The sequence below is a fragment of the Schistocerca gregaria genome, chromosome X (assembly GCF_023897955.1).
Source record: "Schistocerca gregaria isolate iqSchGreg1 chromosome X, iqSchGreg1.2, whole genome shotgun sequence".
In the NCBI taxonomy this organism is placed as follows: domain Eukaryota; kingdom Metazoa; phylum Arthropoda; class Insecta; order Orthoptera; family Acrididae; genus Schistocerca; species Schistocerca gregaria.
The window spans coordinates 690,849,840-690,867,913 of record NC_064931.1 but is presented as its reverse complement, the minus strand read 5'-3'; the positions used below and the strand labels follow the sequence as shown (position 1 = coordinate 690,867,913).

The 18,074-nt window shown below is 37.5% G+C and overlaps 1 protein-coding gene across 4 annotated transcripts in view; it reads left to right on the top strand.

The window, feature by feature from the left end:
• LOC126299006 (membrane-associated tyrosine- and threonine-specific cdc2-inhibitory kinase) overlaps positions 1-2,182 on the top strand; it is a 166,008-nt gene extending 163,826 nt beyond the window's left edge. For 2 of the 4 annotated variants that reach the window (XM_049990636.1, XM_049990635.1), the window contains exon 10: positions 1,065-2,182. In XM_049990636.1, the coding sequence (XP_049846593.1) occupies positions 1,065-1,172 (108 nt within the window). In that variant the 3' untranslated portion in view covers positions 1,173-2,182. The remainder of the gene's footprint in view (positions 1-1,064) is intronic. The other 2 variants (XM_049990638.1, XM_049990637.1) reach the window with 1 other exon arrangement.
• Positions 2,183-18,074: the final 15,892 nt, after the last annotated feature.

The window sequence follows — 18,074 nt, the reverse complement described above, 5'->3', positions numbered from 1 at the left end:
ACAGTGAAAAACAGGGCTAAGACAGAGTGATCATCTATCGCCACTATTCTTAAACTGTGCTCTAGACTACTTGTTAAATGAATGTTAAAAGGAAAAGCTTAAAAAACTGTGTTTAAAGTCACTCAGAGAAACAGATTTGACAGAATCCGAAAAGTAGAAAGCGGAATAGTGAGAACATTTACAAATTTTAAAAAATATAATAAATAGGAGGAACAGTTGAAAATAGTGCCAAATGAAGTAGTGTAGAAGAAATGGAGGCTATTGTAGAGGCATATTCTATATGTAAAGAGAGGAATTATTTTTTGACTGCATCATGGGGATACCATAAACTAGATAGACAAGAATAATTTCAGTGAATCTCTGGAATCTGAAGAAAAAAGTCAGATGGGTCAAGCAAATTAGAGTGAATGTAAGAGAATGGGATGATCTGCAAAACATAACAGAAAATCTCAAGAAACTGAAAAACAAGAAACAAACTCAATGTAGGCAAATTATACACAATGAAATGGGTAGTTACAGGGAAGGAAAGATGACAAAGATCAGAATGAATGAGGATATATTGAGCAATTCAAAAGGAGCAAAACATACACTTATTGAAGGAGGTGACCTGCAAATAATTGACTAAAGTTGTTCATTGAGGTCATACAAGTAAAATAAATAAATAAATGTAGGACTAGTATTGAGGAAGGAGGACTTTTTATAAACAAAATGAGGAGTAGTCACAAGCCCTAAATTTTAGAGGCGACTATGCTCAGCAGCTTTGAAAGCAGTTTGTACGTCCGTCCGTTTGTCATATTCTGCGGACGACTTATAAGCTCAAAGTGTACAGGGGTTTGGAATGAGTCAGGTTATGTGTATTGACAGAGAGCCAGCCATCAGGAACATTGAATTAACAGTGAACCATAAGTTGTTGAATAGAAAGGTAATTTATTTGTGTTTTGTTTCTCACACTACTGGGTTGGCATTAATTATTAGTAAACTAATTCTAAATTCAGTGCCTAAAGTTGTGTTTTGTTTTGTTGAAATGTGTGTTTTGATTCCACTAATTTACTTTGCCATTTCAGGTGCAACATGACACCTCATATGCAGCAACTCGAAGAAGACCACAGAAAAAGAAGGAAAGTAGCAGCCAAGAATTTGCTGTCCTATTTGAACACAAACTAACAAACTAAAAGCTGAATATTTTAGTACAACATACTAGTGCTGTGGCTGTGATTGAGATACTGAAAGGAAATCTAATTTCTTACTCTTCTGATGTGCAGTATAAGAAACTTTTGTAACATAATATGTTTGGGCAATTTTGCCCATTTTACCATATAAAATGGAAGACTGTTCTGTATATATAAGATGTTTATTATTATTATTATTATTATTATTATTATTATATTATTATTATTATTATCTACTTTAATTTCTAAATTTACATTTTTATTAAAAATGTGTTGCTATTGTTAATTTTGCTACTTCAGTTTATCATATTGCTAAACAAAAATAATGTGTTCATAAACTTTGGTGATCTCGCGTGTGTGTGTGTGTGTGTGTGTGTGTGTGTGTGTGTGTGTTTTTACTGTTAAGCTCAGAGATTTTTGTGTGTTTAAGAGGCTCTAATTTGACTTAATTGCCATTTCTCCAAGATATAGGTTAAGTTGTTCTACTTGTACTTCCTCTCTTTGATAGCTGTTAGTTATAAATGTCGTACCTACATAGTACATACAGTTTCTGTATCTGTAACATCTAAGTTTCTTGCTTATATCTGTTTTGGTCACTGTACTTTTCTTCCAGTGCTCACACACATTCTCTCAATTTTGTACAAATAAAACATTGTTTGTAGTTTGTAACCACAGTGTGCCTTAGTCGAACTTTCACATGTGACACCAGTATGTAAGACTGAATTATATATAACTTGTCTTCCACATATGTCTAAATTATTAAAGTAAATCTGGCAGACATTATATTTGTAGGAAAGGTTTATTTTATTATATATATGTATATATATTCATCTTGGAAAGGGAAGAACTGCTATAATTTTTAATATTTATTAAACTTTTGCACTCCATTTTATAGTTTCTTGTCTTTTAGCTACTTTTTCAAGTGTGTGTTAGGAAAGAAAGGTTTATAGTAGAATATTTCATATTACTTTATGTACTGAAATTACTATTTGTATTGCTTTTTTCTTTTCTTTTTTTTTTTTTTTTTTTACAGATATGACCTTTTTATATGTTGAGTTGTTATAGCTCCATAAGACAGAACATGTGTGTTCTTCATTTTATAACTCTGTGCCAGACATGTAAATAGTTTTCTATTTCACTTTTAATACTCTCTTGTGTAATTAACAAGTACTATAAATGATCTGAGTGATCTATGTTTTATGGAAGTTATGTTTGTTCGTCAGTCTTAATTTTTTTTTTGTGTACATGTTACATTATTGTTTTGTTCTTCATTTTTATAAATTTTACATTCAGTTTTGCAGTCTCAATTTTTGTAAATGCTACATTTTTATTTCAGTTTACATGTTACTTGTTTTTTCATCATCTGTGTCTTCTTCTTCTTCTTCTTCTTCTTCTCTTCTCTTCCTCCTGCTTCTGCTGCTACCACTACAACAACAACAATATACTTCATGCCATTAACAAAGGTTGTTCCTGCCAGCTAGTCAGATCTGCATGTTCATTGTAATGTAATACCTGTTGTAAATTACTACAATTAAGTTACAGTTTGGCAAGCCATGAAAATTTTGTATGTAGAGCCCCTTCACTCTATTTTTGTTCTTCTGAAGAAACCATAAGTATTAATCAATAATAATACTTCTTCAGTTGTTTTAAAATACTAATCTTGCAATTCCATTTGTCCTCTATTTTAAAATGGATGAGGCTTCACAGTTTTCATTGTTTCAACATAATTATGACCATCTGCTGCTGCCCTTATATTTTAATTTTTTCTTCTGTTCAGTCACTCATATATTGCCTGCTGCCTTGCTGTCACCTGGTGTTCTGAGAAGTAAGACATTTCAGTAAATAGAATTTTGCTTTTTTTCTGGCTCATATTGAAATTTATATGGCTTCTTGTACATTTATATTTTTGTATGTATGATTTTGATGTGGATTTGGCATAGTTTTTGTTTCATGCATAAAAAGAGTCCTTAGTTTTAACTATGTGAAAAAAAAATCATACTGTAGTGATGGTATCTGATTCACAGTATTTTCTTGCATTTTTAGTTTGCAGTGCCATAAAATGAGATGTAATGCATTAATTAAATCAGTATTGTGGATCCCATATTGAAATCTCCAATAATATTTTGTTAGCAAGAGTGCTGTTGACAGATGAACAAAATTCATTACATACATCTGTATTGCATTTTCTTAAACTTTTATGATTTGTTGTAATGAAACTATGGTTATTTATATTCTTGATTAAGTTTCAATGAATACCGCCATTATTCTGCAGTAGCACTTTTTGCAAGTTACGGGCATATTAACAGTAAAATCGATTTTTTTTAATATTAAAAATTGACTAATATTATCATACTAATGCTTCTCTTCTTCCATTGTGATTGCTAGTTTTGTACTCATTATGTGATATATTTGCTCAAGAGTATAACAGGCTGCAATGCCATTTTCATATTTGTACTTTTTAGTTCCTGAAAAGCTGATCTCAGCAGTAAGGCTGTGGCTTTAATAGTATTTGATGTGATTGTTGCATTTCAAAAGTTTAATAAACAAATACAATAATTTTGAATGAGTTGTCAATTTAATTTCTTTGCACTGAAATGGTAACTTTGATCTATCTATGATGCAGTTGGACAGCGAAATGAAAGAGATTCCGCATTTCGTTTGTATCCTTGAACCTTCTTTCCTTGTTCGGATGTTGTCTCTCATAGTTGCATGTTTTTATTCTGCAGCAATCAAATCGGTACAAGGATCCACTCAGAGTAAATGAGCATATCAATTGAGTCACCTTGTGTCAATTTTTATACAACTAAATGTTTAATAATGATACTAACATCTCAAGAGGTGATTTTCTCTAATGGCTCAACATTTCTGATTTCTCAGTATATGATAATGCATATACAAATACATACACACGAGCGTTACCCCTCAGTTTCGCTCACATACACATTCAACATGTATATTGCACATACCACTCTTCCTCCCCCAACCTTTCTGTCCACATCTTTTTCCACCCACCTCTCCACCTCCAGCTGTTCACGTCATCCTCCCATCTCCATCTATCTCTTCTGCCCCCTCCCCCTGACCATATGATCCTCCCTCTGACAATAACAGGGTATTTGACTGTTTCCTGGAAATTGTTTTCAATGGTTTATTGTGTTATTTTACACTCATAACATGGAAATGAAGCTCCATTTGAGTTCTGATGACTGTGACATCACGGGCTAGCTCACTGTTCATACTATTGTAAAGCTCATCCACAGTGATATTACTTTTTTTCTCCTCCAGAACTTACGTCTTTGAAAATGGGTAGCAAATGGTGTGTAGTACTACATTGTACGAATACATCCATACAAGCACTGCATTATCAAAAAATTCCTGAAAAAATTGTTTTTGACTGTTACAAGAATTAGATGATGATGTAAAATGTGGTTGCACTGTACAGGCAAAATGCCACCACGTCAATGCACAGATTCTGTAATTTAATTAAAAATATCAGGAACTCTGGAGTTAATGTTAATTCACCTCTGTGATAAGCTTTCCCACTGTTGCAAGAAAGGATAATTCACCTCCAAGATATGCTTTCCCACTGTTGCAAAGGAGGACAGCATCATTCAATAAAATTAAACTCGCAATGAAAATGGGGAGAATTGACTTATACAGAAAGTTTCATGCATCATTTAGTACTGCAGTTGGTATAGCAGTGGTCTGTAATTGTTTATAAGTAGTTATTCATAGGTCAGTGGTTAAAGTCTGGCCCAAAAGAATATTTTAACCTGTTTGTAAAAGACTCAACATTCCACTAATATGAAAACCAAATCACAATTACAAAATTTCACCACACCAATCAGTAACATGGTATTGTTGAGCTTTCCGTGCCATTTACATGTGCGTACATTTGCAAAGTCTGTTCACACACATACCACCTTCAAGATATCTAGTTTATGACCTTGCCACAATTCAAACCTAAACCCTTCAGTTGTTTTGTCAGATGTGTTATGCTTTGGCCCACAGAACATAACAATTGTATCTCTCCTGAGTTGCCTTGTATATGAGGAAATCAGCACTAAGGTTTGCCAAGAATTTTACTGTGCTGTGGGTCATAGTGACTGAAGACAACAATCTACATATAAGAGAATGGACCCTGTTGTAAAAAAATTATTATTATTATTAATAATAATATTTATGGTTCCTTAGTTTTGCACGAGTTTAATGACGTTGCAGGGAGCAGGGAGCAGGGAAAAGAAAGTCCGTACTTTCTGTTGTTACTTATAAATTGTAAATGAGTTTTTCGTCACTAAATAGCTGAACGGTTTGCAGAAAAAGTACAAAAAAAGCTAGTAACTTCAGCTAATACTCCTACAACACACATATAGGTACACCTTATTCCTAGTCTGAAGTGACCAGAGCCTCAGCCAGTAACAGAGTGTTTTCTATCACGTGGTCAAGTCTTTAATTACACAAAAATAAGAGATGTCTTGTGAGAATATAGACTGAAAATGCTATTTGAATGTTGTAATCAATCAGAATAACAACAATCTTAACCATATTTTTAACAAAGAAAAATAGCCTGTCTTCTTCCTCCCTCTGACTGTAATGGTCTTCTTCCCTTCGAACATAATGGTCCTCCATCTGACCTTAATTATCTTCCTCCCGCTACTGTAACTGTCATCCTCCTCCCCTCTCTCCTCTGTCCATCTCCTCCTCCCACTCCCCCCTCTCTCCCTATCCATCCCCTCCTCCCACTCCCCCCTCTCTCCCTATCCATCCCCTCCTCCCACTCCCCCCTCTCTCCCTATCCATCCCCTCCACCTCTCTCTCCCCCCCCCCCCCCCTCTCTCTCTCTCTCTCTCTCTCTCTCTCTCTCTCTCTCTCTCTCTCTCTCTCTCTCTCTCTCTCTCTCTCTCTCTCTCCCCCCACACACACACACTCACTCTCCATTTTCCCAACCTTCTCCCTTCCTCAAAGTCTCTCTCTCTCTCTCTCTCTCTCTCTCTCCCCCCACACACACACACACTCACTCTCCATTTTCCCAACCTTCTCCCTTCCTCAAAGATTAATTGCTGTTCCTTACACTTTTGGTAATATCCTTAAAAGCAAATCTGATTAATATGGAAATGGATTGCTTTTCCTACTAATTATGATACACTACATTTAAAAATTTTGCACTAGAGCACTTCTGGCACACCTATCAACTTGGCACACCGGCCACTTTTGTTGCTTGGGCCTTAAACTGGCCCTGTCCAATCAGGGGGTAATAATAATATTGGTAACAACAATTATACTTATATCAGTGTTGCGAGTTGTCTGAAAGAATTTATTGAATGTACTTAAATGCAGAACAAACAGAGAACAAATTCTGCTGTGCTTGTAGTATATTAGTAGTTGGGTAATTGGTTAAGGGTTTTAATGTAGTTTGCAGTAGTAGGAGTAGTTATAGGGTTTTTTTTAAATCTCTCTTTTTATTTAAAAAGTTAAGTATCAGAAATGAATGATTAATACATAATGTATAACTATTGAAGGAAATGTGATTTCTATGGCCTGTCTCAGCTTTTCAGATAACAGGCTGTAATTATGAAGAATAAGTAAGTGAATAAAATGTACATTACACCTGCCAACAATTGTGAAGTGGGTCATGGTTGATAACACAGGCCAACGAACTTTCTTCTTCTTCTTCTTCTTCTTCTTCTTCTTCTTCTTCAACTTCAACTTTTTACTTTGATAGACGATCTTTATAGATTTTTATGAGCTGGAACCAAATCTAGCCCTAGTTTTTTTGTATCACCCATAGTTTTTCTTATATAGTATAAAAATCCTATGCTGTACGGTAAACATGGAAATTAATGAAACACTTTGTTTCAGCATAAGCATGGTTTGTATTTACAGTAAGCTACTGAAAACAATGATATGTGTTAATAGAGGTTTCACTTGGTTTGTACTCTCTCTCTCTCTCTCTCTCTCTCTCTCTCTCTCTCTCTCTCTCTCTCTCGCTCGCTCTTTCTATGATGAGTCGCTTGCTGAACTTCTCGGTGAAGTGACCAACAGTAGTTCCAGCAGCCTTGGTAGTGTTTTTCCATCACATTAATGTCCTGGTGCAAACACTCTCCTTGCTCCTCACTAACACCCCCAGACGGTGGACGGATGGTTCGGATAGCTTATTACCTTCTTGTTTTTCAAATTATGACCAGTAATGTCAACACTGCAAAAGTAACAATCATCGGAATGATTTCTTGGCTCCCTCCATATCACAGGAACAGCAAATCTAAAGGCTTTTTTCTCCTTTTTGGACCATTTCCCCAGCTCTTCAACACACACGTAACATACCTTATGCAGCGCCCAAGATTTATCTTGAGCACCAAGTTTAGATCCAAAGTATGATACAGATGAACCTTTTTCACAAAGTCTGTAATGTTTATTTGGTGTCTTTTAATCACAAATTCACCACAAATATAACAAAAACTGTCAGCAGAGTTATTACAACCACAATTAGACATTGTACTGAGCACATGTACAGGAAATGGGAAAGTGAGGTTAGATCAAAAGTAAACAAAACACCATCTGTTAACACAAAAATAGAATCGACCTTTTTTGCCAGCAAATGTTTTTCAGCAGTGCTACCAACATCATCTAAATTCATTACACCTCCTTTTTAAATTATTTTAACTATATAAAAGCTGTTAAATTATTTAAAAATTTGTGTAATTTAATCAATTTAATTGTAAAATGTGAAGAAATGGTGGGGGATACAGTTTTTTTAAGTATCATATTTGGATTTCCCACTCTAAAAAACTTAAGAATAAGGTATCTTCAGCAAAAACAGTTTCTCCATCATTGGCCTGTGTAATCTCCAATCTAGTGGCTCCACTCCAAAGCAGTTTCAAAGGGAATGGGGAAAGGTTTTTGTCATTCCAGTTTTTGAGTGGAGGGAGGGCACGGGGGTGGGGGAGACAAATGCACGCAAATGTATGCCTGTAGCACTGATGATGCTAACCTGTTTCCAAATTACTATTGGCATATAATGATCATTCTAAGGACTTCCCTGAAGGACAAAACCCAGTGTTCACAAACAGAATCTCGGGAAGCTTAGATCTCGCTGTTTGTATTTTACCTCCAGAAGGCAGGAGATAATGTGGTGCTCAGGTCAGCGTCATGTTCCTAGACTTTTGCGTACTTTTGTGCAGTGTTACCTAATGAACAAAATATTATCTTAATAGACTACTGGACCAACATTTTGATTGGATTGAGCACTCTGTAACACACAGAACTTAGCATGTCATTCTTTGCAGGGGTAAAGCATTAGATATGAACCATTCTTAGTAGAGGTACAGCATTAGACATGAACATAACTTTGGATGTGTGCCAAGGAAGTTTTATATGGCCATTACAGTTCTCAAATATATAAATGACAAAGTTTTTAGCTCTGTAAGAATGTTCAGTAATGCTACTCTTGTATTGAGAGAAGTTACTATGCCACAAAATTGTAATGAAATGGAAGACAACCTCCAGAGGATCAATGTGTGATGCAAGGACTGGCAATTGACCCTCAACATGCAACCACCATACAAAACTACACTGGTCGAAGCACTTAGGGGATCAGTTGAGATATCAAGGTACTGAAGTATTGTCATCAGCAGAATGAACTAAAACTGTTCAACGTCTTTCTGTTAGTTCTATGGAGTCGAGACAGCAACATTATGATCACCAAGATAGTGGTAATAACGGAAAGTTACTGCAGAGGGGGTTGGTGTTGACTTGTGTTTACCAACGAATTACACAAGCAGTTGGGTTCAGATAGTAAAGTGAGCATGTAGTGCAATGCAACAGCAACATGACTTACCCGAAGCTATGGCACGGAGAGCCACAGGATGGTTGGAAGTGGGACGGACACAGAGGGAGGTGGCTGGAATTATTGAAGTGTCCCAAAGTGTAATTTCCAGGACATGGACGCGATTTCAGACAACAGGAAAAGTTAAAAGAAGGCCAGGCCAAGGTCGTCCATGGGTAACATCGGCAAGAGATGACCGTTATCTCCGGTTAACAACCTGTCGAGAGAGGAGGCTGAATGCAACTCAGCTGCAACGCATCCTCCAGGCAGCAACAGGATTCGCAATACTAACACAAACTGTCCGTTATCACCTTCGGGAATGTGGCCTCTATACATGGAGGCGTATGGTGTGTGTACCATCAAAATCATGACACCATTTAGCCCACAGAAACTGGGCAGAGGAACATCAGGATTGGAGCCATAGTGAATGGTGCCAGGTGCTGTTCACAGGTGGGTCAAGATTTTGTGCTCAGCTGGACAGCCGTCATTCCCTCATTTGGAGAGAATGTGGAACTTGGAACAATCCTGCTTATGTGCAGAAAACGTCACCATATCATGGCGGTGGACGAATGGTGTGAGCAGGATTCAGTATTGGCAGATGTGCTCTCCAGAATGGCGCTTTGACTGCTCAGAGGTATAGAGACGAGATCCCGCAACCTTTTGTTATGCCCTATGCTGGTGCCATAGGAGATTAGTTGCTTCTGGTGGGCGATAACACTTGTCTCCACAGAGCTGCACTGGTGGACAACATGCTTGAAGCTGAGGAAATTGAACAAATGGAGTGGCCAGCTTGTTCATCGGACTTAAACCCGATTGTGCATGTCTGGGATGCCCTTGACAGATGCATTGCAGCCAGACCTGCGCCTCCCACAATGACTGCAGAGCTGGATATTGCACTCGTGGAAGAATGGCCAAACATCCCTCAAGAGCTGATTGATAACCTCATACTGTCCATGCCTTGCTGGTGTGCAACTGTACTGGTCATCCGAGGTGGTCACACACCATATTAGAGGGTAACGAGAATGACTACTTCTCTATTATGGTAGCCCCATGGTGCCCCGCTGTACGTAAATGCCATGCAAACCTCAAGTAAAGAGTTGAGACAACAAAATATCATACTGTATCACACACAAAATACAATTGTAACCAATGTCTGAATAAAATACATTACCATATATCTATTGTGTATGATATCTCACCTGATCCCTTAATTGTTTTGTGCAGTGTACTTCTAGGAAATGCAGATATAAGATTGAGGTTCATTGGAATAATCCTGAGGAAATGTAACTGGAACCTTAAAAAAAAAAAATCTTCATCCTATCAGTTCTCGAGTATTCCTTCTCAGTCTGGTACCCTTAGCAATTAGGATCAATAGATGAAATAGAGAAGATACAAACTGGGACAGTACATTTAATTAAGGATTTATGTAGCAAGTGTGAGGGCATCACAAAGATATTCCTTCAGCTGCATTGGCTGACAGTGGTGAGGCACTGGACTCCCATCTAGGAGGGAGGTGATTCCAATCCCCATCTGACACACCAGACATTGGTTTTCTGTGGTTCCCCTAAATCATTGAAGACAAAATCCCAGGACATTCCTTTGTAAAGGACACAGTCACAGAGGTACAGTAACAGGAGATGACACTACAGACTTATGCTACACACTGCTTCGAAGATGCCCCGAAACACTTTCGCAGTGCTTTCATGACTGACACTGTGTGGAAATGCTTTTTCAGGTGTTTTTCTGATCTTAAATGCATGTTTCTTCCAGTACAGTTTGATCCAAAGGAGAAACATTAAAAAGTTACACGTCAGGGGTCAGGAATGTTAAATTCGGTGTGCCCCATGAATGAATAATGAGTCTCTTCCTTTCTGTACGCTATGTCAGTGACTTCCTAAATAATTTAAAAAATGATACCGTCATTACAATGTATGCGAATGACACATCAGGCCTTTGTTGGGGAAATGATATGTTTAACCTCGGCACAGAGGTAAAAAATTATAGATATGGCAGAATCAGAGTCTGAAAATGACAATCTAAAAGTTAACTTACAAAGAAACAAATATAATTTCCTTCAGTGTTGCCAATTTGCGAAATTGTATTAGGGGAAAATGTGCACTGAGTGTAAATTCTTAGGTATATGCATCCATAGCCAACTTTAATGGATACCACAAATTGGCAATGTTTGTGCAAGACTAACATCTAGCTTATATGTTTTAAGAACAGCATCTCTGTATGTCAACACCAAAATGGTGAGGACAATATATGTCAGTTTAATGCATCCCTTTCTTTAATAGGGTCTTGTATTGTGGGGTAGTGCTTCCAAAACTCACGTAGATTGAGTATTTAAACTGCAGAAAGGAACTTTGAGAATATTAAATATAAAAGATGCTAGAACATCATGCAAGGCGTTGTTTATAGATTTTAAAATTATTACTATCTGTTCTATGCATATGTTTGAAACAATAGTACTAAATGGAGACATTCATTAACATAACACTAGACAAGTACAAAATTATCATAGAGTAAATAGGAGACTGAAAAAACTGCAAACAGTCCACACATTATTGAAGAAAAATATTTTAATGGATGCCAAAGGAATTGACGCTTTTAACTGGTGAAAAATTCAAAAAACATGTAAATTAAGGCTTATTGAGCAGTGCAACTATAGTCTAATAGTAACTACAATCTAATGTATTGGCATGTAAAACAATTTAGACTATATACTTTACTATCTATTATAAAATAAACTTAGATTGTATACTGTTGTGTCTATTGTACTGCAAATTGGTAGGAATGTAATTACATGTTTCACACAAATCAGTTACAAGTTACAAAAATAATATGGTAATATGACACATTTGGCTTTGTTAATGCAACCTTTCTTGTTGTATGTTTTGAATAATCAAGAAGAGAAGTATGTGATGTGATGTGAAAAGGCTACTTTTGTACTTCAGCATTTTCTTTGATACGGACTGACAAACTGATGTTCGGTCTGTGTGCTCTTCCTGAAAATACTGAGAACATATTTCCTTCTCACAATGTTTACCCAGAGAACTTCCCTAACTGCAGTGATATGAAACCTGAAGTCAACTGAAAGAACAAGACTACTACAGTAAAAGCAGACAGCCCAACCAAAATTCGTGTATACAAAAGAAAATGTCTCTTGAAAGCATCTACTTTCAAATGAAATTTTATTCTTCTACACATATGACTATATTCAGAATGACTAGTACACCTGTAAATGATGAAAGCTGGCATTTTTTATAAAAACACTTCAACAGCTCCACACAGTCAAAGCACCAGATGCTAATGTTTGGAGCAAGTGACATGGCAGATGTCAGCATCAAGTTTGGGATGTCATGACAACTCTGTGGTCACGGCTGATTTCGAAACCCTACCCTCCCAGAATCTGGGGGTGTGCTGTATCTCTAACAACATCATTGTCAACTAGCCAGTGAGCCTTAACTTGTGCTTTTCCTTCCTTTCCAGTGGCAAATTGTGCAAGTGAGGCATCATACATTAAGGAGAGGTTCACTGCTGACCCTGGGAATACACATTCCAAGAAAACGTGAGCAACATAATGTGTTCTTACATGTATGCCTTGCAAAATGAATGTAACCAGAGAACCTTGAGTTAATGCAGAGGTTCACCAAAAGTCTTTCTTACCACTCAGAATTTAAAAATAAAACAGAGAATGGATCAAATGATATTGATACTCTAGGAGATATAAGATAATGGTTTTAGGGTAAGGAAATCAGTTGTGTTCTTTCAGAGGCCCTGTCCTCACATACAATCCCAAATTGGGATTGTGAAACGCAGATTTGAACTGCTGCATATAAATTCAGGGTAGGGTCTTACCAGTGAGCCACCTTACTCATTAGTGATACTTGAAGTACCCTCTGCCACTGCAGTGTGTAGAAGTTCATCGAGAATTGGGAGGTGCCCTATAACTGATGACTTGGCCACCACAGTGTGTATGTTCAAATGCTGCCTTGTGTGACTCATTGAATCCAGACCATTCCCTGGCTGCTTTCAGTGAAGATTGTGAAAATATCATTCCACTATTTATAAAATGGCCTTTTTTGGATTATTTCCAGTGTTAAGTATGCCTGTTACATAATTTCATTGTGCTTAATTATTGGGTCCTTACCATCATTATACTGTTGTCCTTATCCTGACATTAATTTTTAGATATTGAATCAGTGACGACCTATCTGATCACCTGAAAGAAGATAATGGTACCCCATAGGAAGGAAACAACAAGATCTGGTTTTATGCCCCTCTATATGTGGTTGATAGTGGTTGAATTGTGACTATTTGCATTCCCAGTTAATGGTGTACAGCAGTGAGTCCAATTTGTTGCTCCTTATTCATGACTGATTTAGCTGTTTTATGCTATTCCCTCTGTCTCACAAAAGTCATACACAAATTATACAGGGTGGTCAGAAATAGTCTGAAAATCTTTTAAGGGTGTTGCAGGGTAGGTTGTACTGAGATATAATCATTAAGAACAAAATTCAATGTGTTGCACAATTTCTCAATTGATTACTGATCAGGTCACTGCACGTGCAAAATCAAGTGGCCCGCCAGATACAATTTGAGTCAGTTGTTCTCAGAGTGTAAATTATAGAGCACAAGATTGCTTAGCCTTTGACTCAGGTTTGATCCTCACTACCATCCTATGTCCAATTTTTGTATTGCTCTCTTATTCAGTTTAAGGAAACCAAACAAAGAACACATTTGGTGACACTGTCTCTGGTGGGCCACCTGGATTTGCATGCTTAATGGCACTGTTGGCTAACTTCAGTGGGAATTACGTCGGAAATGGGTTAACATATAGAATTTCTTTCTTAACAATTATTTCTCAGCACAACTTTTCCTGTAACATCCTTACAAGCTTTCCAGGCTGTTTCTGAGCACCCTGAATAATAATTAGGAGGCTGTAGGAGTAGGCATAAAGATGAATTTCTCAGATCCTAACCAAGAAATTAGTCAGTGTTTTGAATGGTGGTTTAATTAGTCTGATAAAAAACACACACAATCAAAATCATTGCCAAAATTTGGTAAAATTTTGCCTTACACAGAACAGCTGACGTTAATAACAGTATCCCAATAATAATACAATTTTTATTATATACAGGGTGGCCCATTGATCGTGACTGGGCCAAATATCTCACGAAATAAGCGTCAAGCGAAAAAACTACAAAGAACGAAACTTGTCTAGCTTGAAGGGGGAAACCAGATGGTGCTATCATAGGCCCACTAGATGGCGCTGCCATAGGTCAAACAGAGAAGATTAAAATAGGAGCCCCATATTCGTGTAGTACGTAAAGAAATATGAATGTCTTAGTTGGACCACTTTTTTCGCTTTGTGATAGATGGCACTGTAATAGTCACAAACATATGGCTCACAATTTTAGACAAACAGTTGGTAACAGGTAGGTTTTTTAAATTAAAATACAAAACATAGGTATGTTTGAACATTTTATTTCAGTTGTTCCAATGTGATACATGTACCTTTGTGAACTTATCATTTCTGAGAGTGTATGCTGTTCCAGCGTGATTACCTGTAAATACCACATTAACGCAATAAAGGCTCAAAATGATGTCTGTCAACCTTAATGCATTTGGAAGTACGTGTAACGACATTCCTCTCAACAGCGAGTAGTTTGCCTTACATAGTGTTCGCACATGCATTGACAATGTGCTGATGCGTGTTGTCAGGTGTTGTCGGTGGATCACAATAGCAAATATCCTTCAACTTTCCCCACAGAAAGAAATCCAGGGATGTCAGATCTAGTGAATGCACTGGCCGTGGTATGGTGCTTCGATGACCAATCCACCTGTCATGAATATGCTATTCAATACCACTTCAGCCGCACGCGAGCTACGTGCCGGACATCCATCATGTTGGAAGTACATCGCCATTGTGTCATGCAGTGAAACATCTTGTAGTAACATCGGTAGAACATTATGTAGGAAATCAGCATACATTGCACCATTTAGATTGCTGTCGATAAACTGGAGGCCAATTATCCTTCCTCCCATAATGCCGCAGCATACATTAACCCGCCAAGGTCGCTGATGTTCCACTTGTCGCAGCCATAGTGGATTTTCCGTTGCTCAATAGTTCATATTATGCTGGTTTACATTACCACTGTTGGTGAATGACGCTTCATCACTAAATAGAACGCTTGCAAAAAATCTGTCATTGTCCCGTAATTTCTCTTGTGCCCAGTGGCAGAACTGTACACGATGTTCAAAGTCATTGCCATGCAATTCCTGGTGCATAGAAATATGGTACGGGTGCAATCTATGTTGATGTAGCATTCTCAACACCGACATTTTTGGGATTCCTGATTCTCGTGCAACTTGTGTGCTACTGATGTGTGGATTAGCCGTGGCAGCAGCTAAAACACCTATTTGTTGCAGGTCATGGCTGACGTTTCATGTGTGGCTGAACACTTCCTGTTTCCTTAAGTAATGTAACTATCCGGCGAACGGTCCAGACACTTGGATGATGTCTTCCAGGAAACCAAGCAGCATACATAGCACATGCCCATTGGGCATTTTGATCACAATAGCCATACATCAACACGATATCAACCTTTTCTGCAATTGGTAAACGGTAATGTATCACGAAGCAAATGCCGTCCGCACTGGTGGAATGTTACGTGATACCATGTACCTGTACGTTTGTGACTATTACAGCACCATCTATCACAAAGCGAAAAAAGTGGTCCAACTTAAACATTCATATTTCTTTACGTACTACACGAATATGTAATAAAAAATGGGGGTTCCTATTTAAAAAAAACTTAGTTGATATCCGTTTAACCTACGGCAGTGCCATCTAGCAGGCCAGCTATAGCGCCATCTGGTGTCCCCTTTCGAGCTTGATGAGTTTCGTTCTTTGTAGTTTTTTCATTTGATGCTTATTCCGTGAGATATTTGGCCCCGTCACTATCAATGGACCACCCTGTATACATACAGTAAAGAAAATCTAACACTAATTTATCCTTTTATCAAATTATTATTTCATCCTTTATGTATTATTCTACCGAGTAGTAGCATCTCTACCACAGAACCTGCTGTGGCTTTATTTTTAGAATACCTGGCTTTGTATTAAATGTGCTTTTGCCCATAATTTTCTTATATATTGTCATGCCTGAATACTATGGAGTCTGTGCATAAAATTGTAAATGGTGTGTGGGTAGCATAATTTTTTTATCCGTCTTCTTGTATGTGTGGTTGAAATGATCCTCCTTGAATAATTTTTGTCTGCTATGTAGGAAGATTGTAATTTCGTAAATCTGTGTTGGAAGAACAGGTAAGATTTACAGTTTCTGAAATAATGGATGACAAGATTCGTTTTGCTGTGCAGTAGACGCGTATCTTTTAATTTTCATCTGTAGTTTCACCATTAAAGATACACTATTTGAACTTCTCCAGAAAATTATGCCATGTCCAATGACAGATACAAAATAATTATGATATGCTATTTTTGTTTTCTGTTCAGCAAGTATGATGTAAACCATTTCAAAGCATTTCTCTTATCGCGCATTTTTCATATTTGTAGATAAGTAAGGCATGGTTTATGGAGTCAAAAGCATATGTAAGATCACAGAAGATACCTGCAACTTTACTCCTTTGATCCAATTCTTTGCATATCTTTTCAATACAGTTATTCACTGCATACAAAGTGTTTTTTCCTCATTGAAATCCAGATTGGTTAATTACAATATTATCTTTTTGGAAGAATAGAAATAGAGCAATGGTTTCCCATGTCTTCTCTCAAACCTTTCTGTAACAGAGGACTGACTAACAGCAGCGACATGTAATGGCATGGAAGCAATGGGACCTTGGTAAGTTGCTGGAGGAAGTTGGCATCACATCTGCACATCCAAGTCACCTAATTCTGGTAAATTCTTGGGAGGGGGACGCCTTGTTCAATTACATCCCAGATGTGTTCGACTGGGTTCAGATCTGGTGAATTGGGTGCCCAACACATCGATTGACACTCACCACTATGTTCCTTGAACCACTCCATCACACTCCTGGCCTTGTGGCATGGTACATTATCATGTTGAAAAATGCCACTGCCTTCATGTCATGAAGGGGTGTATGTAGTCTGCAACTAGTGAACGATATTCCTTGGCTGTCATAGTGCCTTGCATGAGCCCTACTGGAGCTACGAATGCCCAGTACATAATGGAGCTGCCGTCAGCTTGTCTTCGTCCCACAGTACAGTTGTCAAGGAGCTGTTCGCCTGGAAGACAGCAGATTTACACCCTCCCATTGGCGTGATGAAGAAGGTATTGGGATTCATCAGACCATGTAATGCCCAGCCACTGCACCAACACGCAGTGTTGATGGTCACACACCCATTTCAGTCATAGTTGCTGATGTAATGGTGTTAACTTTGAAACAATTTTGCTGGGCAGTTGTAAAGTATCACATCATATTAATAAGTTTTGAATGAATGAATGTGTAAACTTCTTATAAACTATTCTGTACTAAATAGACTTATTGTTCACTCTTGGATGGAACCACTTTTCTAATGATTACCAGTGAGAAAACAGGCTCCTTGAGAACTGTTCAAACAACTGCTTTTGAGTGGAGGTCTTCCATATGCATAACGTGTCATTGCGAGTTGTCATCTGATATCAGTTCCACCATGGCACATGATGACAATTCTAAGGAGAGCATCCACTTGGTTTTCAGTCATTTTCCTTGACTGTATCTCCATGATTTGTGTGGCTACTGAATTTACTGTTTCTAATCTACATTTGTACTGTGTAGGCTGTCATATAGAATTTCGTGACTCCTCTCTGATGGCAGATGATAGAGTTCTAAGAGTAATATTTTTATTGATTCATATGAGTAATGTCTTTGTTTCAGGTCATTCCCTCAGAATACATTGAATACATCTATAACATACATAATTGTTTTATGTGGCCCACTGAGATATTGGAAGATATGACTGGTGCAGTTGCAGAACTCGTCACATCCAAACAAGTAAAGTTTTCAGGAATTGCAAAATACTGTCATTCCTTAAGGCAAGGAGATATGAAGATGCCTTC